At 35.5% G+C, this 24829-nt stretch overlaps 1 protein-coding gene and 1 long non-coding RNA gene across 3 annotated transcripts; one reads left to right on the forward strand and one right to left on the reverse strand.

Moving 5' to 3' along the window:
• Nucleotides 1-625: 625 nt before the first annotated feature.
• Nucleotides 626-24779, forward strand: ANXA10 (annexin A10). Of its 2 annotated transcripts, XM_085222057.1 has the most exons (13): nt 626-831; nt 9424-9505; nt 11778-11995; nt 12167-12261; nt 15021-15134; nt 15849-15939; nt 16579-16658; nt 18857-18910; nt 19031-19124; nt 20302-20397; nt 21116-21174; nt 23166-23288; nt 24584-24779. In XM_085222057.1, the coding sequence occupies exons 4-13, from the start codon at nt 12226-12228 to the stop codon at nt 24650-24652; spliced, it is 816 nt and encodes a 271-aa protein (XP_085078183.1). In that variant the 5' UTR covers nt 626-831; nt 9424-9505; nt 11778-11995; nt 12167-12225; the 3' UTR covers nt 24653-24779. The 2 variants fall into 2 exon arrangements, with proteins under 2 accessions (XP_085078183.1, XP_003205430.1); XM_003205382.5 differs by lacking the exon at nt 11778-11995.
• LOC116216530 (uncharacterized) lies at nt 7703-22706 on the reverse strand. Its single transcript, XR_014882813.1, has 3 exons — nt 22592-22706; nt 16270-16432; nt 7703-7830 (listed from the first exon to the last, which is right to left on the reverse strand). It is a non-coding gene; the product is annotated as an uncharacterized LOC116216530 (long non-coding RNA).
• Nucleotides 24780-24829: the final 50 nt, after the last annotated feature.

A 24829-nucleotide genomic window follows, 5' to 3' on the forward strand; every position in this document is an offset into this window, starting at 1 on the left:
AATCAAATTAATTCCCCAGTAACATCTGCACTTCAAGCTGTACTAGAGGACATAGACTTTTTTTGTATATCAATTTTATATTCCTACTTTTTGAGGAAACTTATATTTTCTCAGCACTTTGACAGTAATAGCTATTATTAACAGGAAAAAAAAAAGCAGCTATGAAAAATATATTAGATTCTGCCTCTTAATAGCAAGGCAACAGAATTTTTGATCTTTATTTTCGCAGGATCTTACAAATTTTAGCTTATAGGAAAACATCAAGCAAGATTTTCAACTACAGGGAAGTTTGAGGACTTGCCCTAGATGTTCCAGGCAATAAGGTATTTTTCTATGCAAGCAAGGTAAAAATATGTATTTGAATAAGTAGTGAACTGCGTAGAGAAGAAAAGAAGAAAAAAGAAAGAGCTAAACCAGATCCAATTTGAAATGTAAATCATTAACACAAGCACTTGCTGCAGGTGAACATTTCATCCAGCTGAATTCTGGTTTTTAAAATCAACCCAGCAGAACAGAGGGTGTTGTGCTAATGACTCTATTTACTCGTGCTACAATCATATTTATTCACATATGATTAATGACTAAGTACACAACAAACCATAAAACCCGAGGACATGCAGTACCAAGCAGTGCTTCTGCTCCATTGTCACCTTGGAGCCCAAAGTACTTGGCAGCAGTTTGATTGGATGGCTCCTCTTACTTCTCTAACATGCAGGAAGAGTTCACTGTAACAATTTAGTTTACTAAACCATTAGCTTTATTTTAGGAAAGTTACTATTTTGATCTCAACAGAACTTGAAGGCTTGTATCACAATGTATTGTGGAGATTACGTGAGTATAATTATGATTCTCTCAAGTTTTTTTACAGTTTTATTGCTCCTGATTTGCTGACGCATGTTGGAACTCGTTTTCCTCCACTAATAAAAATTAATCTTGTAAAGTTAATTTGTGCTTTGTGTAATCCTGGTGTTACTGACAGTATACATAATAATGTGTCTGAAATGAAAGTATATAGAATTATCAGTTGATGTTACCTGATAGTGAGTCTCTATTTGTGGGTCTTCTATATTTGCACTAAGATGCTGGTACAAGGAGGCACAAAACGACCTGCAACCAAATTCTATGAAATGAGTTGTCCAAATGAGATCAGTGCAGGTGTATAAAATCACCAGTATTTTTCGGTGGGCCTCACTTCTCACAGTCTGTGTAACTGCCTAAAGTAACTAATTTCAGCACTCATAAGCATTTGGTTTGGTTCACAATGTGAAAAATATTTTAAAGCTAGCAAGTGATACCTGTAAAAGTGATAAAAGCACAGGAAAAACTACTAATTAATCATAGTAATATATTAGATAGTTTCATTTGAACTCTTCAAGAAAGTTCATACTGCAGTTTTAATGCCTCATTCTGAAAGCTACCATTAGTTATTATTTTCTGACAGCCAAGCATAAAATTGTTTTTTGCACCTGGGATACTGATAATTACATTCACTAAGGACTTTCATGTTCTTTCATTAATTATTAATAGGAATAATAAGTCATCCATCTCAAATGCTTTTTGCATATGCATTTTCAATACAATTACTGATCAATGCAGTATTTTCTAAAGAATACACAATTTTTATCCTTATTTTGTTTGAAAGCATAATTGCCTTAATTATTCCAATCTCACCAGTAAAATATTTCTTCCTATAAAATTGTGTTGAATATATTTGTCTTTCAATAGAACTAGATACTGAATGGGTTTTACTGATGTGTTTGGTCTTCTACAATTTGAGATATTCCACTGTTAATTAAGGCAGTTAATAACCAAAAAGGGATTTTCTTCTTTTCCATTCTCTCTTTTTGTAAATAACAGCCTTTTTCTGACAATTAAAGCAAGACAAGTAGAATCACCCTATCTGAAAAATGTAGTAGATGCATTTCAGCTAGAGTTTCATCTATTGATTTATCAAGACCAACTGTGTTTAAAGGACTGACATTCCATCTTCAAATGACATGCTGCTTGGTATTAAAGGTAGTAAGTGATAACTTCTAGGATGAATTTTCACTTTTAATTAGTAAACCATACAAGATAAAAACACTGCAATAGTCTGGTAGCATTGTCAGAAAATCTGATAAAAATGAAAATATAATGTGTGGGATGACTATCCCAGCTGCTTTAGATTTCAGTTGATATAATCACTCTGCATTAGTTCAGCTCATGAGACCGACTTAAGCAGACACAGAACTTAAGTTCCTAACATGATCCTTTAAATTTCACCAAAATACCCCCAAAATAAATGGTGAGGATGCCTATTCCACCTGCTTCTAAATATTTTTTCCCCTCAATTTCAGAAAGAAAAAAAATGTTAATCAAATGTAGACAATGTGGTATAACTCCATCCTACAAAACTTAACAAAATCTGACTACACACTTACTCTGGGGAAAAAAAAAAAAAAAGTATTTTTGTGGATTCTCAGGATAAGCAAGCTCTTACTCTTTATTCCTATTTCCCCAATGTGCTGTGAGCTGGGAAGAGAGAGAAATTAAAGGAGATTTGTATGAACTAGCTCAGAGGTCTCCAACCAGTACAGCAGTCTGCTGCTGGGGAGAAAGAATGGGGAGCACCCTCCCCTGGATGCTTGCTTGCTCTTCCAAATGAAGTCAGTTATGGAACAACACCTGAGATTCAGCAACAAAATAACAGAAAACCACTTCTCTAAGAGCATGAGCAAATCACAAGCAGAAAAAGCAGGATCTACAAAGGGTAGAGTGGGAGGCTGAGCCCATTAATTTCTTATCTATGCTCATTAAGCACGACCTTATATTGAGCGTAAGTCCAAATAGTACAATTAAGGTATTTTTCAAAGAATTCCAATATGCTAATGTGCCATTCATTTAGAAATACAAGAAACATGAAAAAGGAATTAGTAGTATTTAAAATGTAGTTGATTTAAGATTATCTTACTGCTTATGTTGTAAATATATTCGCATATGTTGTATGTGGAATACGAGATAGGATGGAGTCAACCTAAACTGAGATGTAGATAACACACAGCAGCAATTCTGACAGATTCAGCAGCACTGTGCAACTTCGTTATCAAAGACTACGTACAGGAAATGCCCTCTTCCCCCAGTACAAAGAGTTACAACTACCAGAAACTAGATAAGACATTTGTGTCCTCTCTAAAATACAAATACAGGAAAAGATGGGATGCTCTGGAGAAAGACTGAGTTTTCTACATTTAAATGCATCTCTCCCATTTGTCTCATATGTAATTCCAAAAACATGTAATGCATACAATAATTCTCAGAAAAAAACAAAATTATTTATCAACAGTTTTTTAAATAATAAAGCTGCACACGAAGGACATCACTGCAAAAGTACAGCTATAACATAGCATGTAGTTAGCTATTAAAGTAAGCATTTTATTTTAGTAGATATTCCCCATAGGAAACATTCAGACTAAATAATCTGACTATGATTGTTTGCTATCAGCAGAATGACCTAATGAATAAATATTATTAGAAGGCTGTTAACTTGAGATTGCCTTTCCCATCACAAGATGGAATTGCCTGAACTTTACATATCATACATTGATAAAAACAGCCTCAGTTTTAACGGATACTTTCGTTGAACTGCTTATGGCTTTGGTCAGGAAAAGTTGTGACTTCCTTGTACAGAAGGAAGCTAGATTTCAAGTACGATTTTTCAGCCTTAGTAAATATCTTACAGTTTCTTTTCAGTCTTTTCTCCATTTTGATTAATTCCACCAATACTGCAGAACCTGTACTGACCGCACAGCTGTTTTGGAATCAGTTCTTTTCAAAAGGTAAATGCACAAACACAAGCAAACACAGACATTTATGAAGTGCCCAATAGAAAGATACAATGATATACTGAGGTCCAAAAGAAGATTAAAATCCTTGAAGTTAAAACCACAGAATCACCTCTGGAGATTTGTTTGCTTTACTATTAAGAGCATGGACACTTTCTGGGAAAGAAATAAAATATATGTATTATTATAATGTGGGATGTTAGAACTCCAATATCAAAATTAAACTTATATTTTAAATTGTAGAATTTTTCCACATTATTTCAGTGAACTGTACCAGATATCTTCCCCCTGCCTTCTTCAGAAAATTTGGCTATCTTATAACCATCCATCTACATGTCCTTACCAGTAACTTCAAATTTGTTAGTGAATTTCTGTAATAATTGGCAGCTGAATGACAATTCTTTCTGAGGATTTGTGAGAACATTGATCAATGGAAGCAAGAATTAATTTGCTCTTCTATTTAAAAACAAATGGCGGGTAAAACTCAAATGCCATTTATGTCATTGGCTTACCATTAGTTACACAGTACAAAGTGAGGATTCAGCCAGAACAAAGCATCTCCTCTTTAGCCAGTAGCTAACTTGGAAAGGACCTGGATAGATTACATCCTTGTCCTAGTACAAAGGATGTTAAATGACCCAAAAAAAACATTCCAGCTCTTCTTAATCTATAAAAAGACTTCTGGTACTTCAGAATTCACTGTTCTTCTTTACTTCTGTAAGTCTAAGAACATAGTATTTAAAGGAATCAAATTCAGTGAAGGAAATAAATTACTTCAGGCTTCTCTTCTGACATTGAGAAAACCACAAAGTCACTGCTGCAGCTCTAGCTCTGACATGTAGTACAATTTCTGCTCACTGTAAATAGCAATATACTTCTCATTTAAATGTGAAATACTAATACTAATGATAGTTAATGTGAGCATGAATCCTAGATCTTTCATTTTTGTTCCACCTTTTGCCCTCTCGCCGATTTTATCAGTTTTGCATTTTAGCACCTACTCAATCAGTAATTTTTTTTTCCCCACATCTGTGAACCTCTGAATTACTTTTATTTGGCAGCCATAGGACACACTCAGATATATTAAACTTGGGTTCAGAGAAAGCACTAAGGCTTGGTTTGCAGTGCACCTGAGTGAGCAGAAGGGGTGGATCCAGGCTCCACCTCTCCTCACTCTCAGCCAAGGGAGCTGTATCTATCTGGATAGACACTGCACTTCTCTTGAGCAGTCGTCTGCTGTGGGAAGGGATGATCAAGTTTTCTTTCTTTATTGCCTCCTATCACTCCACAGTGTCTGTATCCTATTCTAAGGCACTGACCTCACCTTCTTTGCTATATAGTAGGAATATCACAACAGGGAATAATTCAATAATCTGTAGTGACCATTTTAAGCTGAACAGAAGAAAAACCATGAGATCACATTATTAATTTTTCTCTCCTTCTCAGGAGTGAGGGAAAGCAAAAATACAGTGTATAGGCAATGTTGTCAGAGATCAAAGGTCTCTAACCATGTTTTTTTCAGACACTCCCCATGTTGAAAACATGTTTAACATAATGTTTAATAAAATACCTGTCCAAAAGTGAATCTCACAGGATTTATGATTTAACTACACAAAAATATAGAAAATAACACAAAGTTACACTTACAAGAACACATCTATTGCAGTAGTTCCACAACCCTGTGACTATAGATTACCACAATCTATAATGTATTCCTACAACACTGAGCTTCATGAGCATATCCCTCTTACTCATCTCTTTAGAGCTTTCTTCCATTAGATGGATTTATTGGTCAATCACAGCTGACCAATAAAAACATATCAAGTGAAACAACAACCACAATCAGCTGTTAAATCAACCTTAAAAACACCTTACTTCAAAACAGGGCAGTAGGAATTCTCAATAGGTCATGGAAGCAAACAATTCCCTTGTAGTTACCTGCTCTCTGTTTAACATTCAGTCTGTTGTAATGTCATCCAGTAAACAAATGCTTCTACTGCCTGCCCTTTCAGAACACACAGTGATGATCCTTGCTGTTATATAAGCATCTGTCATATATCACTGGCATTCTTTGGTACAGAGCAGAAAACAAATGGTTACAGCACACAGTAACTAGTGAGCTGTTACTGCATGACCATACGGAATTCAGACCCAAAATCACCAGTTTTCTATAGGGTTTGGTTCTGATCCATTCAATGAAAACAGGTGAAATAAAGTTTAATAAGTTTAATAATCTCCTGACAGAGATGAATTAAGGGTGACTGCAAACTTCAGCCAAAAACCTGAAATTATGGAAGTAGTCACAAGATAAAACTGACATAGGTTGTGATGGAATTAATTTTCTTAGGGGCCAGATTGCATATACAACACAAAACAGCAGAGTACTTTCCTAAAGGTATAATGCAACAATAACTCTGTAGCTTACACCAATAGCAAGAAATCAAAATGCAGAAACTCTCTCTGAGGATTCTGATAGTGCATAAACTAAAACCTCAATCTTACTTGGGAGAACTGTTACATACAGGCAGAGCACTGAATTGGGTGGGAAACAACCCTGAAAATATAAAGATGAGGTCCACTGAAAATCCTCATCAGGACTAAAACTGGCACAATTGTCTTAGATGGGATGGATGACAGAGCCAATTACAACATGTACAATACAGGACAACACAAATTAAGTTTTAATTTGTTTAAAAGTGATTAACAGGTAGGTGCTTCCTCTCAAGGAGAACCTTCATATTTAATTTGATTCTACTTAAAAGAATTATGACTTTAATTGAACCCCTGGTAGGACACAGGTGTTTACTAGATTACATTTCATCTGCTAGTGGTAGACCTCAAACAATAAGATGGTGAATGCTTCTGAAAAGCAGCAGCAGCTCAGCTGAACTGTAAGAGAACTGAGTCCATTCAAATATCTATTACTTTACCTGTAAGACCTACTACAAGAGCTGTGTTTTGGGAGTAAAAACCTTAATAGCCTGAAAATCTGTATATCTGCAAGTATTTCTGCTATAATCGATTCCTCCATTATAACTCTGCAAATATTCGTTCAGATGATGCCTTTCTTCATTTTGATGGTTTCATGAAGATACAAATTCAAAAATGCAGTTCCAAGAACTACATGGGAATCCACTGTTAAAGCACTCATTTATTTGTGATTATAAATGCTGAAAAGATTGTTTGCTTTGTAACACTACAAACCTGAGTTTGTGAAAGGAAATACTCTGAAACAACCAGACTTTCTGGATATTGAACCTGTTCACAGCTGTTGCCAAAATGAAGAACCAGCACTGCTATTTTAAATTAGATTTGGATAAATACACACATCTGTTAGATTTTCTCTCCTCATGCCATCCTTCTGATCAGGAAGTACAGTGACGTGGTCAGAGAGTGCTTGAACAGGATGTCAGATATGTTCATCCTTCCTACCACAGGTTTATACTCTAAGCTAAAGGTCTTTGAATCTTGTATCTGCAACTCAAATTCCATTCACAACCTATCATTCTTTATTATCATTCTCATAAAAAAAAAATCTCTTTTGGCAGTTCTAGCATAATATTTGATAACAGTTTGGTTTTGGAATTATTTTCTCCTCCTCAAGATTGATGAGCTATTCTAGTGGCTCAGACGTTCTGAGAAGCATGAATTACAGAGGCAGAAAGCTAAATTCCATTTTTCTAACTCAGAGCATATATCAACATAAATTTTTTGATTCTGCATTCTAACAGTGTCTTCCAGCAGTTCTTTCTACAGTGATTTTGTTTATCAGTAAGTTTCAGGGTGGCTTGTCAAGCTACATTACCTATCAGCCAAAGAGTTCACGCATTCCTGCCTCCTGGGAGAAGTATCTGACTCTCAGCATTACTTGACATGCTAGCAAAGGAAAAGTGAAAATAATCACCTCAACTGGCACCTCATGTCCCACGTGGCCAAAGAGCACTCAAATTCCTGCAAATAGCACGTGCCTAGGAGACTCCTGGTGAACAACATCTTAAGATCACATGTACTGTAAGAAAACAGAAAATCACAAGAATAAGAATAATTTCTGAAGCTAATCTCAACCAACAGATGTGTTACATGACCAGTGAGACCCAAGATACATGGACTGAAGGGGGAAGATAGCATGGAAAATAGCTAGAGGATAAGTCTGAAATCCATTTTAGGTACAACATTATGTATCACCTTATAAAAATTGACATGGTCTCATCATCATCTCCACAGCCAGAGTTTCTCTCCTTATCTTCAGAAGATTTTTCTCATATATTCCCTGACTGTTTCTAATGAGTAAAGTGACACTACGAATTTTATGCTTGGTTGTAAATGTAGGACATTGTATTTAAAATGAAGAGTAAACCGCAGAAAGATGCCTGTCTATCAGCAAATATTTCCTTTCTTACATAAAGTAACTCCTTCAAAACCTTAAGTTTCTGATGCTACATTCTTTTCCTGACTTAGCCACCAATAATTTGTTTGCCCATACATTTGTTTGCTTGGTAGGTCTAAGTAAACTAAAGTAATCATTAGATAGATCAAGAAATTATATTTTCCTTCTCTTCAAACATATCCACTTTTTGCTTGTTGCTTTTTAAATCCTTCACTAAAACCGCAAGCCAAGGAAGAACATCATTAGTGGCCAAAAACTAAAGCAGTATGTGCATGTCATTACTGATGAAGGCACCACAGACAAAAGGTTTCAAGTGTACATAAAACAAGAAAATAAAGAGTAATTAATGTAATTAGGGGACCTTCTAATTCTAAGAGGTGTTTGTATACCTCATTTGTATTTGTAAATTTTACCCAATTTTCCATTGAAGTAAACATTTCAAGTTATCAGGTTCATTTTAATCAAATGTATTTACTCAGAACAGAAATCATTATAAAAGACAACTATTATGCAGAGTCTGAAAAGACAGGTATAATCCTTAGAGGAGCTGAAGGGGTTAAGTGAGTACAGAGCTAAGCAGCACTGAATCTCTGTTATTTTCATCTGTATGCAGATCTGTGATCCTATTAAAATGAGGAAATCAATTCTATTTACTATTCATAGATTTGGCAAAACATGAAATATTGTATGAAACAAAGTATCACTGGGAATGAAGTGAGAACAATTTAATCAGTTAAAAAGCAACCAGAAAAATAATGTTGACTTCCACATAGCATGTCAGAAAGATAGCCCACACTCCATCCCAACATCATTTCTTTCAAAATTACTGGCTTTGTAAGCAACCTACATACTTCATTATTTTCTCACCAGTTCTTTCAAATTAGAAATATCAAGACAAATTGAAGACTGACAGGGGTAACACAGATTAACTTCAAAGACAGAAGAATATTTTCAGAGAAGTTGGAGAAGTAGAAACAAAACTGTGATTACATTTTAATGAGAACAAAACACATTAATAACATTTTCTTTGTTCAAGCCTAACTTGAATACGCTCTGGCTTCCTAGGGTTTGCTGCAAGTTCTTCCCTGTAAATTAACATTTTTTTCCCCATAAAGCAAAAGTTTTAATCTAACGTGATTGCTGATTCTCACTTGAATCATATATGCAGTTAAAATATAAAACACTGCAATTAAAGGCTTCTTTCTCCTTTCGCAGATACAAGGAACAATTTTTCCAGCTCCAAATTTTAACCCCATTATGGATGCTCAGTTGCTAGGAGGAGCCCTACAGGGAATCAGTAAGTATCCTGGCATATTCTAACACATCTTTTATTACATCATAACACAAACTAAATGTATATATACACCCACAATAATAAAAACATCAATACACAGGTGTTGTTTCTTCAACGTATCACAGACAGTAAGATTCACCAGTGATACCCAAGCAAATCATGCATTTGCATGAGCTCAGAGCTAATTAATCTTAAATGTGTACCAACACTGATAATAGCAAATGTTTTCCGTGAGAAAATAAGAACAAGTTGTCACTACAATGAAGGTCAAAACTGGATTCATTTTTAGTTGTAATCCCAGCATTAGCTAGAAGCAGAGACTGTTATGTCTTTTAAAGTAACACTCATCAAGAAATAAAAATAAGTGGAGTAGAAATGTTTAAAGTATTGATTACCCTCTCCTCTGGACTAAGTTTTGCTTTCAGTCACAAAAATATGTTCAGCAAAACATTACTTTCTGTTCCAGATTTGTTCACAGCTGAACACTTCATATTGCTAAAGGTTCTAAGGATGATTTTTTTAAATTACCTTGCGAAACACTTCCCTCACATTAAGACTGTTGCCTGTATCAGAACTTTTTTATCTTCTAAGATTTTCACAAGACTGTATAGCACCAAATCTTGCATCCTGTTCAGCTTCTTTACCAGAAAAGGGAGGTTTTAGTCTTAATGTCAATCAAAACACCACAAAGTAGATATTATTAAGAACAGCACAAAGGATCTTTCTTAAGTTCGTTACAAATGAAGTTTTACTTGTTTTGCCAGACTTCAAGCAGCACTTTTAATGCAATGTTGCTAATGGGACAATACAAGGATGATTTTCTCTATTTACTGCTGTAAACACACATGCAGTAGCCCTTCTTTAAACTCGGCCTGGCAAAGAACATAGAATAAAGTTCTAGTCTCAAAGAGAGCTGGCAAAATATGATGCTGAGCTTACAGCAGTTCAAGTCTTCACAGTCTTTGCAAGTCCTGACATTCCCACGTCCTGCACACAACATTCATTCTCTTAAGGAGGTTTAGTCTCATACTGATACAGTTGGTGTTACAACTAGGAAGATTATCATTGTGAAAATAGGAAAAGAAACAAACAGGGAAGGAATGCTCACCTGTATCCAGCTCTAAGTTCACAAGAAAGAGCCAAAAGGAAAGATTTCCAGAAGAGACCTTTCCCCAGTGGCAGTCAGCCCTTAAATGGGATGTAGGAGAGGTGCAGCCAGGCTCCACCCCTTCCAGTCACACAGCTGAATTGCCTTCACCTGTGCTCCCAGGGCTGAGCCAGTGCTTGCCTCAGGTGATCAATCAGTGGTTCAGGCTGTGACTCAGCAGTTCCCATACACATAATCCCATTAATACCAGTGGTATTATAAAAAAAACAAGTAAAGTTATTTAGGCATTTAAACATTACTTCAATCCTCCTTAATTCTACGGTAGAAACTGTATGAACTGTACAGAATCTCAATGACAATTATCTTCTGAAAAGTAAAGCAAACCCTTACACACAGAGGTTCAATAACACATCCATTTTGTGAGTTTGATGGCAGTGAATCAAACTGATGTGAAATCAGTGTAGCACAAGAAGCCATTGTAATTATGGCTAAATGGACTACAAGAAAGAGAACTGAACTTACTGCATAATGAGCAGACATAGATTTCATCTGCAAACTTATTAAAAAAATTTAAATCATATCTCATGTCCAATTACATTTGTGTCAAAATGGAGGCCACAACTTGTAGATCATATGACAAAATCTGCCTAACTTGAAAAAGATACAGAACTTGTATCTGTAACATATCTATATGTGCATGTAAAACAGTGATTTGTAGAAGCATCAGAGTATTTTTCTCTAGTCAGATGCTAGCTGAGCTCCATGCTTTGTAGCCAAACTTATCTCTAAGTGTAATAAAATAAATTGATTTATGGAGACGTGTTTCTGCTGGAATGACACTGAAATGCTGAACCAACTGAAGTAACCAAGAGCCATCTTTTGGGATGGAAAAAGATCAAAAACGATAAAATAATTTTCAGAACATGTTAATCATCATCCTCTTTTTCCTGAGCAGTTAATACTGATGAGTTATGGAAGTTTACCTGTGAGTTCCAGGTACCCAGCAAAAAGCAGAGGTAAACTCCAACAAATTGCACTCAGAAACTGATTTTTAAAATAAAATATTATTTAAAACTTCATAATTTAATTTATATAGTTTCTCTGAAAATATGTAGCTTTCAATTGTACAACAAATGGCCTGACTGTAATTTGTTGTTCCCATTTAAGAGATCCCAAATCCTGAAATGACAATTTAATCAATAACAAGAAGGCATACAAGTATGGCTCAGCCACAAATTCTTTTATCGTGCCTAATTCTGAACGGATGAAAGCTGGGATCTGCTCCATTGATGGCTTCAAATCCATTTCACTTGAGAGAGATGGTGATGTATCCAATAATAACAGACTATTTCACTAATTGCTGGTAGTACACCAGCAAGTGAAAGGTATGTATGCAAAGCACATATAATTGATTTGGTAAATACCAGCAGAATATCAATTTGCTGGTCTGCTTTTTTCAAGAAATTAAGTTTATACTCTTGAACAAAACAGGAACAATCATAAGCCTAAGTAAATAACAATTTGTTAATTGAGAATCTGTGTCTGTTTATTTCCAGGTTGTGAAAAAGATGTGTTGATTGACATCCTAACACAGCGCTGCAATTCACAGCGGCTCATGATTGCTGAGGCATACAGAGACATGTATGGCAGGGTATGACAGAACCAAGCTGCACTTTCTTTCCTTCCTTCTGTCCCTTCTGTTTCCAGTACAGTTGGTCAGTCCTTCTCTCAGGTCATCACTAGAATTAGAAACCTGGCAAAGCGCTGACTGGCACCAAAAGGTTGGCACACAATTTTGCTCATGTAACTATGCATACATTTGAAGGTTTCTAAATGTCATTTACACAGCAGAGCATCTGCCACAAAACAAGGAAGAAAAAAGGATGTGCAAAGTTTCCTCTTCCATATGTTCTTTCTAGCAAGGAGTTTTGGAAAGACTGATTTCTTCCTCTGTTTTGGAGTGCTCGTCAAATACTTTTTTCAAGGCTTTGGAAAACATAGCAAGACCAAAATATTTCGAGAAAAAAAGAATAACGCATTAAAAAAAAAAACAAAAAACAGATGTCATTGCTATCTTTCTTTAAAAAAAATGAGCCAGTTCAACCTAAATTCCTCCTCTTGAGCGCAAAGAACAGAGACTTCTAGTAAGCTGCTAATAATTTTTCACCATTTCATTCCTTTGTTTTTCTTACAAAATGCTTTTTTAACCTTTTCTCTAGAATGTTTCAACTATACCTAGCATTTTAACAAAAAAAAAAAAAAAGCCCCCAAGTCATTTTTTTACTTTTAATTTCTTTCTTTGTTACATAGAGATGACCAAGAGGTATCACTAATGATGTGTTAGTAAAGAACTGCCAACCGTCCATCAGAAATGGAGTTAGGTCTGCCATTTTTCTCTGAGTAGAGAACAACTACTGATTTGCTCATTAATTATCTACTTGGGTTTACTTTTTAAATCCAGACTAAAAATATCACATAAATACCTAAATCCTTATGAAAACACATTATCAATAAATTTCTGTCTCCTTCAGCCATAGCCAATTAACCTAAATCCCTACAAAGCTAGTGCTCACAGACCTAAAGACCTGAATCAACTAAAAAGAATGCAAAAAAACAAAAACGTTCAGATTTTTAAGTATCACAAAAACAAAGAATACTAATAGAAGAGAAAAGTAAGTAAACTCTTCTTATACTCCAGCAGAGCACTCCACAGTCTCAAAGTCATGGACTCACTGTTGCACATATACCACACACAATTTCATTTAAGTGAAATCATTCTGTACTATGTGTACTCGACAGATACAGTCCAAATCAGTTTTAATCTAGCACTGAGACTAAACAAGAATGCTGAATTTGTCCTTTTCACTTGTGACAGTGGACATACTGAAATAGATAATCCTGTTAGTGCTCCATGCAGTCTGATTTATCCCTCAAAACTTTGTTATCTTACAGCAGGAACTGCTGAACAGGGATGTATCTTGCTATGAATTGCTGCAGTTTACAGTTCAGCAGATACTCCAGGATGTATCAGTCACAGCACTCATTTCAGCTCCATACGTTCAATATGGTAGCTACTATGGTCATTCCCTTGAAAAATGTAAAGCATGAGATATTAGAAGGAGAAATAGATATTAAAAAAAAAAGGATACAACCAGCTGCATGACTAAGATATAAACAAAGGCTTTAAGACCTTTTACAATTAGACTTCAAGAATTTGGTACAGCAGAGACAATTTGGGAAATACTAACACTGACAACTTAGGGTTGCTTTTCCTTATTTTTCAGTACTTCAATTCCCTTAATTCTAATTGCAGGGATAATCTTTAAATAGTACCTATTTGTACTATTAACCAATTTTCCCAAAGTCATGATGTTTTAAATGAAATAACTTCATGAATTAATTTCTATTCCATGTGTGATTCAATGGCTGTCAAATGCATCTAGTGTGCATCTAGTGAACACTGTGTGTTTCTTCCTCACAAATCCAATTTTTAATCTGTATTTGTCCTCCTTCATTCCCAGTTTAGCAACTAATTTAATTATATTAAGATATGCATCAATGGTAAAGTACAGGCTGAAAAAAAAAACCTCTCCAATAAATTATATCACAGGAATCATTCCTGGTACTCCTACAATTTCCAACTTAGTTTAGAGCCTATCTGACAGCTGCCCAGTACTGTATGAGAACCAGCAAAGTATCCTCTTAATTAGACACAGCAATCCTATAACAATCAAGTTTTTGGCATTTGCAGTGTTTCAACGGATGAAAGGGGAAAGTGGAGAGTGGGAAGGAAACTCTCTTCCATTAGTCAAATACCTGGCAAGTGAGGAGGCTTCCCTTTTACTAATCCAATGTTTATCCAAAGAAGCAAACTCATTTTGAATATTAGATGTATATAAACTGAAGCACATAGCCTTCCAGTAATCCAGAATAGGTATTTTTATGTACTGGGATGATTTTTTAAGAATGATTTTTTAAATTAATCACACAGCAAATAACCCAGAAGTAAGGAAATTGCCTGTGTGTTATGGGATTTAACTTCTGTGGGCTCAGCTCTTGCAGATTCAGACAGGGAATCTGCCATGGGGAGCTGCAAATGCTCTGCTGTGCTATTCAGGTTTCCAAGCCCTTAAGGAGCAGTTGCATTTGAACCCCTAAATTTTCTTCTGTATTCCAATGAACCAAAAATCAACTAATTTATATAGCTGACTTGCTTCTCTGTCTATTGCTATCTCACAAGTAATATTAAAAGGAGTAGGTTCTATTTTAAAAGATTTATGTTGCCTAATCTTAGGTAGACTTCATCTCAGACAACTCATCTTCATTCCTTTACAAAGAAAACTGCTAATATTTTTAAGCTGTTTTTCATGAAGTGTGACTGTTGAAATAATCCTGTGTATTTTTGTTCAGGATTTGATGACAGACCTAAAAGAGAATCTCTCTCATCACTTCAAAGAAGTCATGGTTGGCCTAATGTATCCACCTGCATCCTATGATGCCCATGAGCTCTGGCATGCACTCAAGGTATTGGCCTAATCAACAGCTACTCAGACACACAGTTTCTATTACTTAATATATGATAGAGTGATTTTTTTACATATTTAAATGCTTAATAAACTGCTAGAAAGATGTTTCATAGTACACTGACATTGAGTATAAGGAATTTTTAAAAAATGTTTTTTTTTTCAAACACCATGCAATTAAATGGTGAAATCCATTGGTGCATGGCAATATTGAAACCAAAAGCACAAATTGGTTCAAACTGAATCAAAAAGGACTTGAAAAATTCTTAGAAAACAACTTTGCTCTCAGTTATTAAAAATAAACTGAAAGATGGGAAGGCATATCCCAGAACTGGTGTTCTTATCCACTTCAGACTGCCTTGAACACTTCCTGGCACATATACTCAATCTTTGCATCTGATTTCTCTCAGTAACTCCTAAATTCTTATTCAAGCTCTAAAATTCTTCCCATTGTGTTTCTGTCAACAACAGTCTTGCTTCTTTCCCCACTTAATAACATATATTCTGGAATTCAAAGTAAGTAGGAACGTATTTGTTGTATAAGTTTCTACTATTAACTTGAAGTCAATTTCTTTTTAAACAGCTACACTATGCAAAGGCACACCATACACTGCTCCAGAAGAAACTGTCAGTCTTTTGTCACGTCTAATAAGGCATTTCTTTCTTCTGAAAGCTGTGGTTCCTAATGACTTCATATTTACTTCCTCCTACACAGGGAGTAAACACAGAAGAAAAGTGTCTAATTGACATATTAGCCTCAAGATCAAATATGGAGATATTCCAGATGAAAGAAGCCTACTTAACACGTAACGTATTTTACAAGTGTACAACAGCAGCTCTAATTTGTGTATTAGGCTGAATGTATTAGCATGAGTGAAGGAACTAAATTACAAAAGTGACTTCTCAGCATGGTTCCCTTCCTCTTCCTCCCTCTTCATAATTATATTTAAAAAGCTGAAGCAAAATGAATAAAGTTGAACGTATGTCATAGTACTTTGGAGATGTATTGCTGCCTATTATGTTTTAAAGAGCTAGCAGTCACATTTGAGGATTTTCATAAGCTCTGGCATCCCTTTTTCCAAGTGCATCAACTGTTTTTCTCAGAAGTGCTTCCTCAGGCTGAATACTCAACTCACCTTCCTTGAGGGGGTGCTTCTGAGTATCCCAGAATCATGCAGCTGCAGCAGTGGCAGGGCTGCCAGGCACAGGCAGCAGGATGGGCGAGCTGCTGAAGTGGCTGAGGCCTTGGCAGGGAGGAGCCCCTCTATGATTAGGTCCATGCAGAACCTGCATGAGTTCCTGTGGAATAATTTTTAATACCTTTAGAAAACAAGTGTGTATTTGCACCCCATGCGTTCACCCTTTGTTTGCTTATTTTCATAAGTAACATTCAGAGCAGGTTCGTTTTTTATTTATTTAGGTTACATATTTTTGTTTTAATCTAGAATACAACAGTGATCTTCAACAAGATCTTGATTCTGAGACTTCAGGTCACTTCAGAGATACTCTCATGAACCTCGCTCAGGTACTGTAAATATAATAAATAGTATGATACACATATAAAAAATTTAGAGTGACTTCTGATATAATTCAAGTGGTCTTAAATTTTAAAGTAACTGCAGCTAAAGTTAGCTCAACACGACTACACTTTTGAACAAGAGAGTGGGAAGAGCAGAACCAGAGTAACAAATAATGACAAAACTAATCCAGCAACACGAAATGCATTTACATTTCTTTACATGTTTGTCTGTTTGGGGAAAGTGTTTCTAAGATATGAACTGACATTAGGCATCATTGAGGCACAGACATTAAGGGTAAATGTTTCAAAGGTAGAAACTATAAATGGGAAATATTTTATCTAATATTGGAGGGTTTTTCCCCTAATAACGAAAATTCTTCCATGCTGAAAAAGTGAAGAGCTATAATCTAGGCAACTCCATCTCTTCTTATCTTTACCAAACCCATGAGAAATTTTTACTTGTCAAGAGAATAACTTTAAAATAAACAATGTCAGACTAACTTATTGCTCCTTATTTTCTATACACAAACAGACACCTGGTATCAGCAACTTCTCAGTTAACAAAGACTAACTGCTATTTAATAAAGAATGGTTGTAGGAAATGCCCAATTTTACTAACCTATACTGCATATCTTTGAAGACTGCTAACTGAATCATCCACATCTGAACAGGGTCTTATATTAAAAGTCAGTGATATTTCATCAGTTGTAGTGCTATGTAACTTATAGAAAGAAATTCTATAGCAACATTTCCAATGTATCCTTAGGTTGTTGGGGTTTTTTTGGAAACACATTGCTTTGATTTCTAGTAAATCTCTGGACTGATGAGGCACACATCAGAATGCAAACAGCAGTCACTGTGTTTCACACATGGGTAACAAACAACTCAATTGCTTTAGCATAGTAATTGTGGTTTTGATATGAGGCAAATTAGGATCTACAGAAATCTGCTACCAATGAATGTATACCAGCAAAATCCTCCGGATGGAAATGATTATGAAACAGTAATTCCTAAATAAATTTTACAGGTTGCAACTTCAGGTTAGTCAATGTTCTTGTATAAAAAGAGAAGATTTCTATACTGTTTGCTGTGTATGAACTGAAATATAACCATTTTCTAGTATTTAAAAAACGATCAAGGGTAGTGTGGGATTCACCAGCTAAATTGTGCCAAGATTAGTCACTACCAATTGTTACTGGAGGCAGTGGGCACTTACCTTATGTAGAGCAGTATGCATCTTACTGCCCACTTGTCTTTTTTTTTCCCCCTGCACCCATGTCACTTTATGTGGTCGTCCCAGCGTGATTTCCTTCAGGTAATTTATCTTGTTAGTAGGAATTCTGCTCTTAGCTGTGTGAAATTCTTACAATTCAATTACAATACAACTGACTATTTTTAACAGAAAAGAACCACAAATCAGTCATTCCAAAAGATGACAGATGACGCATAATTTCAATCCTCACTATCACATGCACAGAAAAACAATTGTAAATTCTAAAGTAAGTTGCTTCAAACACATATCATTAAGGCAATGGCTGCATATAGCTTGAGACTATTGAAGAGTCTGCAACCAGGGCTGATTCGTATCCTTACAAGAGAATTATGGTTAAAGAAGCAATTCCTGAATGTGTGTGCTTTTTTCTTTTTCTAACAACTATGTAATTCAGATCATAGTGTGTTTACTAAAACACATCATCTTGATTTATGTAATTGAAAAGCTACTAAATACATGGGAATGTTTAAGTGTTCTTTGGTTTATATAGCAAAGTTGTCAAACAGTTTTCTAGACTTAGATCTTACTTGTAGCCAATGATGGATAAAGGATTTTCCTGGCAATACACACACTGATCTGAAATAAGCAGTCAATGGTAAATGCTACCCTTTTGCTTGCTTTTCTCTCATAGTTACATGTTATAGTAAACAATAGAGCACTTACAGCACTGGGTGGTGGTAAAATGTCATTTAAAATCAGACTAATAATGGGATGGGTTTATGGGGCAAGTTTATCCTCTTCCACAATTTTTTCCTCTCATAACACAGTCTGCCATTTCAGTTTCCTCTGTTCAGAAGACATGAAGCTGTAAATGAAAATTCAAGGATATTTTCCATGGTTGTAAATTCAAGTATTTATTCTATTGATTCAGTGTAAAAAAAAAACTGTGTGATATCTCAAGAAATGAAACAATTTTTTTCTTCCCCCCCAGGGAACAAGAATGGAAGGATATGCAGATCCTTCTACAGCTGCTCAGGATGCAATGGTAAAAATAGGCAGACGTGGGCACGTCTCAGATGGAGAAAAAAAAAAAAAAAGCTAATGTTGAAAAGTGATTCAGAATTATTTAAATTCTTCTGCATTTTTTCTTTTTCTGGTATAATAGATTCTATGGGAAGCCTGTCAGCAGAAAACAGGCGAACACAAAAACATGCTGCAAATGATACTGTGCAACAGGAGTTACCAGCAGTTGTGGATGGGTAATCCAATGGTTCAGCTGTTTGACCATACAGCGTAAAGGAAAAAATCTGACTTGCTAATAAGGCCATGATTTATATATCAAGCTCAGTGAGCAGCAGAACATTAGACTGAACCGTAACTGTGAACACTTGGAGCTCTCAGAATCTCACTGATGTTGATGCGATTTTGGAATTAATGCAAGATTGAACTTTGCCTGATGTCTGCAAGTTTCAAAGATGTTTTGAAGGGAGGGACTTCCAGAGTCCACTCCGCTCTCTCTTAAAGAGCACAGACACACACAGAAACATAATGGGGTGCTTTTATTTAAAACTAGATAGCCAGGCATAATTACAGATTGGGAAAAAAAAAAAAAAAAAAAACAGTGAAATCTTCCACTGTAGTTAAGAAATTCATCTACTTGATGACATGTTTGAGATGTGTTTTGTTCTGCTTGGTGACAAGTTTATCACTGTGCAGGCAGTTGTACTTCTTCTGCCAACTTCTATCAGAAGCTCGGAACTACTTTGGTGCCATGAATCAACCAAGTAACTCTGTTACAACTTCTGTAAGGATGGTGGTCATGGGATCAACACAACGTAACACACCTGGCCATGCTAATACTTCCCTGCTGTACAAGACATTTGAGGGTTCTGCCTATAATGTAGTTTGCTGTAAGTTCTGTAGTGGGCAATGAACTGAAAAATCTCCTGCTTTCCTAAGGCTTAGGTAAGCATGCACTGTACTGGTGTGTATGTAAGTCCAGACAACGCCCATGTCTGGACAGTGACATGTTAGGCATATTGTGTGATGGCTTCTCATAATCTATGAGCATTTGGCCAGCTTTAGCCAAGCTGAGCATGGAACACTTCTTACTGACATGCAATTCTGACAAGTTCTAGAAACAGAGACTACAGGAGTATTTATTAATTATTATTATTATTCGTGAAAAATAGACTTCGCTGTGCATTCATTTTAAATTGTATAGTAGAGAATTAAAAAGAGAATGTCCTTGAAGCCAGGTTTCAGACCACTCATTTAGATTGCCTTAATTGCATGATATAAACTTAAGGAAACACTGCGAACAAATAGATAAGAAAAAAAACACAGCCAAGGGTTATAGTGAGGAGGGTGGGAAGGGAGAAGAAAGTTGATCACTGTTGATGAACTAGAATCAAGTGAGATTTCTTCTCCTCCAAGTTTTCCAGGAATTCCAAAGTATCTCTGGGCAAGACTTAGTAGATGCCATCAATGACTGCTACGATGGATATTTTCAAGAATTACTGGTTGCAATAGGTATACAAAAATATTATTTTACACTTAACATCTACATGACCTATCAGACATAGAATTTTCTTTTTCTGATACTCTTCTGCACTTCCCTATGCTGTTTGATTAAAAGTTCAGAAATCATTAGAAAAAAAGATATCTGAACAGAACTTCTGTTCCATGGCTCATGTAAATCTAAAAACATACATGTGCAGCACCAGATTGTGACTGAGCAGTACTACTATCTGTTCTTTATTTGATAACAAATTTGGTGTGATCAGTGATGGATGCATTAGCAACTGATTCCACACACCTTAAATCAATCTTAGAATCATAGAACGGCCTGGGTTAAAAAGTACCACAATGCTCATCTCGTTTCAACCCCCCTGCTATGTTCAAGTGTCACCAACCATCAGACCAGGCTGCCACATCCAGCCCAGCCTTGAATTTGTAAATTTTTCAAGACTTAACTGGTATGCAAACAAGTTCTAAGCTTTATGTGCTCATTTACAGATTAACATTTCTACATACGTGTCACAAGAGAGCATTCACTGATTTTTATTAAGCCCTTCTATGTAATGAGTGCTTAACTCAAGTACCAGACTTTTAGAACCAATACATACAGCCTTGGTTGTGAAAACTGGCACCTTAATTTTGAGTCGAGTTGTGGATAGCACTACAAAAGCCAACAAAAGTATTTTTACCATTAATTTCCTATTTACCTGTAGTAACATCTCTTTTCCAGTTCTCTGTGTCCGTGACAAGCCTTCCTACTTCGCTTACAGACTCTATAATGCAATTCATGTAAGTAGTTGTTCTTCTCCACATATCATAACAAATAGCTTCCTATTTCTGTTTGCTTGCTTACACTTAACCAAATAGTTACAAACCAATCTGTTCAATCCTTGAGGTGGGACTGCATGCTTTATAACTTTTGGCACCTAAATACATTTCAAAGCAGTAGTGCCTACACAATGGAACGTAACAGAATTTAATTCTAATAATTTAAATATTTAGATTCCTTTAGAGATCTGTCTGGTAAGTGTTTGGTGGGCTTTTTTTTTTTTTTCCCCTTTTTTTTTTTTTTTTTAAGTTTTTATTTTCTTTGGATTGTAGCTCCACCTGCTGTTCAGAGCTGAATGTGCACTTTTTGTACCACTCTTTTTTCCCACTCAATATTTAATAAATGTTACAAATAATTAAATTATAAATTAGTGTTACTTGAAAACAAATAGTCATATTTTCTTGTGTGGCCCTACGTACATCTGCAGGTTCTTTTATCTCTGCATATAAGTACTATCACATTAAATCATGTGAATGCCAAGAAGAAAAGGAGGTAAATGCAAAGAAACACCTACAAATTACTCCTACAAGAACCAAGTGAAGACATTCCCTTTGTTTTTCATTCATTAATGAAAATAAGATTTTATGTTACATAAAAAATAAAGTTCAACCTCTTACGTATAATCTTCTAAATGTTAACTACAGCAGATCACCATAAAAGTCAGCCATGGGTACAACATTAGGAATCATTTTAGAACAGGAAAGGCAAAAGATTACATTCAAGGCCAAACCATAGAGCAAAACTATCCAGCAACACTTGAGCAGAGCCCCATTGTCCTCTTCCAGTACTACTACTGTCAACAGTTTTAACTGAACCTGCAACAGGGTGACAGCAGAGAAACAAGGAAAATCCTGTGTGTACTGGGAAGAGGCGTAATTTGAATGGCCAAAAAGAGGATTCTGGCATATGACATGAAAAAGGCTTGCCAAGAGTACCAGCTACAGGAAAAGTGATGTTTCTCAAAGGTCCTGTGGAGACTGATTACAGATAACATGGGTGAAGCATTCAGGTAACTAGAAAAAGTTTTGAAGGATTAAGAATAAACATCTGCATCTTGTTTTAATTCGAATCCCTGTTTCCACAAACTGTTTTAGTGAACACAATTTCTGGAATAAACAAGATTTTAATTGTGTCTACTCTCTCAGACAAGCCATGCCCAGACTACAACAAAAGCTTTTTACACATGCATTGCAATACAACAAAATTCACACTGGATTCTCATGTTTGAAGTCACAGTCCATAATGGTTTACAGGAGAGGTTTCAATACAGCCATCAAACGGTCATCAAATTGTCCATATGCAGCTTTATTAGTATCACTTACTATTTGCCTTCTGGGTAAAGAGATATCAATGTGAAGGAACAGATCATAAAATTACCTGTTTAGGTTGTGTAAAGCCAAACAGGTCATCAGGACTTCAAAGCTGTTTTGATTACTTTAAGCACCACTGGATATCTCCATGCACCAAACAATTACTATACGAATATTTGTTTAGAAACCCTTAAAAAAGAAGAGCAAAATACAAGTTACATACATTCTGAATAATGATTTAAAATCCCACTCTATTCACACGGGGGAAAACAGATTGTGAAACAGATTAATGACTTCAGTATAGTTTCAATGAACTCCATAATGTCACAACAGCTAATTGTAGAACAGGTTATCTACAACTACTGGCAAAAGTTTGTAACTTTCCTTTTGAAAGCTTAATTGCATAGTTAAAACACTCATATATAGAGAATATCTCCTACTCATTGATGTGAATTCCATTATTCAGGTATGTGAGAACTGTAGAATAATGCCTCTGAACACCCAGACATTCAAAATCTTAAATATCTTTATGGATGGCCTAATTAATTGTCTATTACAAAAAACTAAAATAACCATATACAGATCGGCAACAGAGCAATAGATGCTCACCTAGTTTTTTCACTTATTCTTCTCTTTTTTAGGATTTTGGGTTTCACAATAAAACAGTCATAAGGATTCTCATTGCCAGGAGTGAAATTGACTTGATGACTATACGACAACGATACAAAGAGAGATATGGGAAATCACTCTTTCATGATATTAAAGTAAGTTTTTGATCATTTTTAGATATATTCAGCACATGCACTATTTGCAGAGCCCTCTTAGAAAAATCTATTAAATCCCTATGGATTAAAAAAAAATACAATATCCATAATATGCATTTTCAATGCCTTAGGCTAATCCAGGTAAACAAGCAATAAATTTTCAAGCCTTCATGATTTTGTCTCTCCTCAGTAGACAGAGTGGTACATAAAACAGAGCAGAATTGAATACTCTAAGAAATATTTTTCATAAAAAGTTTCTTACACTAATTGATACCATCTTTTGCAGTGTCCTGCAAGATTAATACCAGATCCCTGTTATCTATGGTCTTATCCTCATCTTTAAATCTCAGCCTTTAGAATAAGTCTTCCTCTAGTATTCCTGCTCTGCATCTTAAACTTTGGTACCGGTGAATAGTATAAAAATGACTCCTTCTAAGACGCTTTGCATTTTATGCTGCTATATTCCAGCTGCAAGCTGTGCAATAGCTGCAGGAAACTGCTCATTTTTTGCTATTGACCTTGAGAAGGATTAAACAGAACTGATCACATTTTTTTCCAAGGTAAATCACTTGTAAGCATCCAAGCAACCAAAGCCTGAGATATGTGAAATTAAGAAGTCCTGCCCCAGAATCCTTAGAAAAACATTGCAATATTTTAGAAAAATCTTACAACTACACTCCAATCCTTGCCACACACAGAAGAAAAATTGTAGTGAAGTTGTTGTGGTTTAACCCAGCAGCAGCTCAGCAACACACACTGCCATTCACTCACTGCCAATGAGATAAGGGACACAATAGAAAGAAAAAAAACACATACTGTGGGTTGAGCTAAAGCTTATTTATTAAGACAGAAGAACATGCGAAAAAATAACAGTAAATATAATTGTATTTATATATATATATATTTATATATATATATATATATTTACAAAGAAAAATGATGCACTTTCTCACAAGTGCCCAGCCAACTCCCTTCAGTTTTGTAATTCCACATGCTGTTGTAAGATACATCTCTGGTCAGTTTAGGTCAGAGCTGTTCCAGTTCTGTCCCCTCGCAGCTCTTTGTACCAGTCAGCATCACAGTGGCAGGACAGTACAAGAAGCTGAAAAACTGAGATGTCCTTGGTGCTGTGCAATACTGCTAAGCAAACAACTAAAACAGTGCGTTAAAGAAAAACACTTTTCCTTCAAAGACAAAACTCGGCATCATACCAGAATATGAAGAACATCAACTCTGTCCCAGCCGAAACCAGTACAGAAATACAGTCACAGATTATTTTTTTTTTTCTCTTGCAGCATTTTGCTTCAGGGCATTATGAGAGTGCTTTACTTGCTATCTGTGCTGGTGATGTTGAAGATTATTAAGAAAGAAGATTATGGATTTTGAAGGCTGTATAAATTGATCTTAAGTGGAAATTCAAGCTATACACAACACTTTGTAATTGTAGGAGGTATCTAATCTATTAAAGGAATCAGAAAAGTCAGTACCAAACATTTGACAATTTTAAATCTTTTTTGAGACAAGAAAAATGTAAACACATT

The sequence above is a fragment of the Meleagris gallopavo genome, chromosome 4 (genome assembly GCF_905368555.1).
Source record: "Meleagris gallopavo chromosome 4, MGAL_WU_HG_1.1, whole genome shotgun sequence".
NCBI classification, from domain to species: domain Eukaryota; kingdom Metazoa; phylum Chordata; class Aves; order Galliformes; family Phasianidae; genus Meleagris; species Meleagris gallopavo.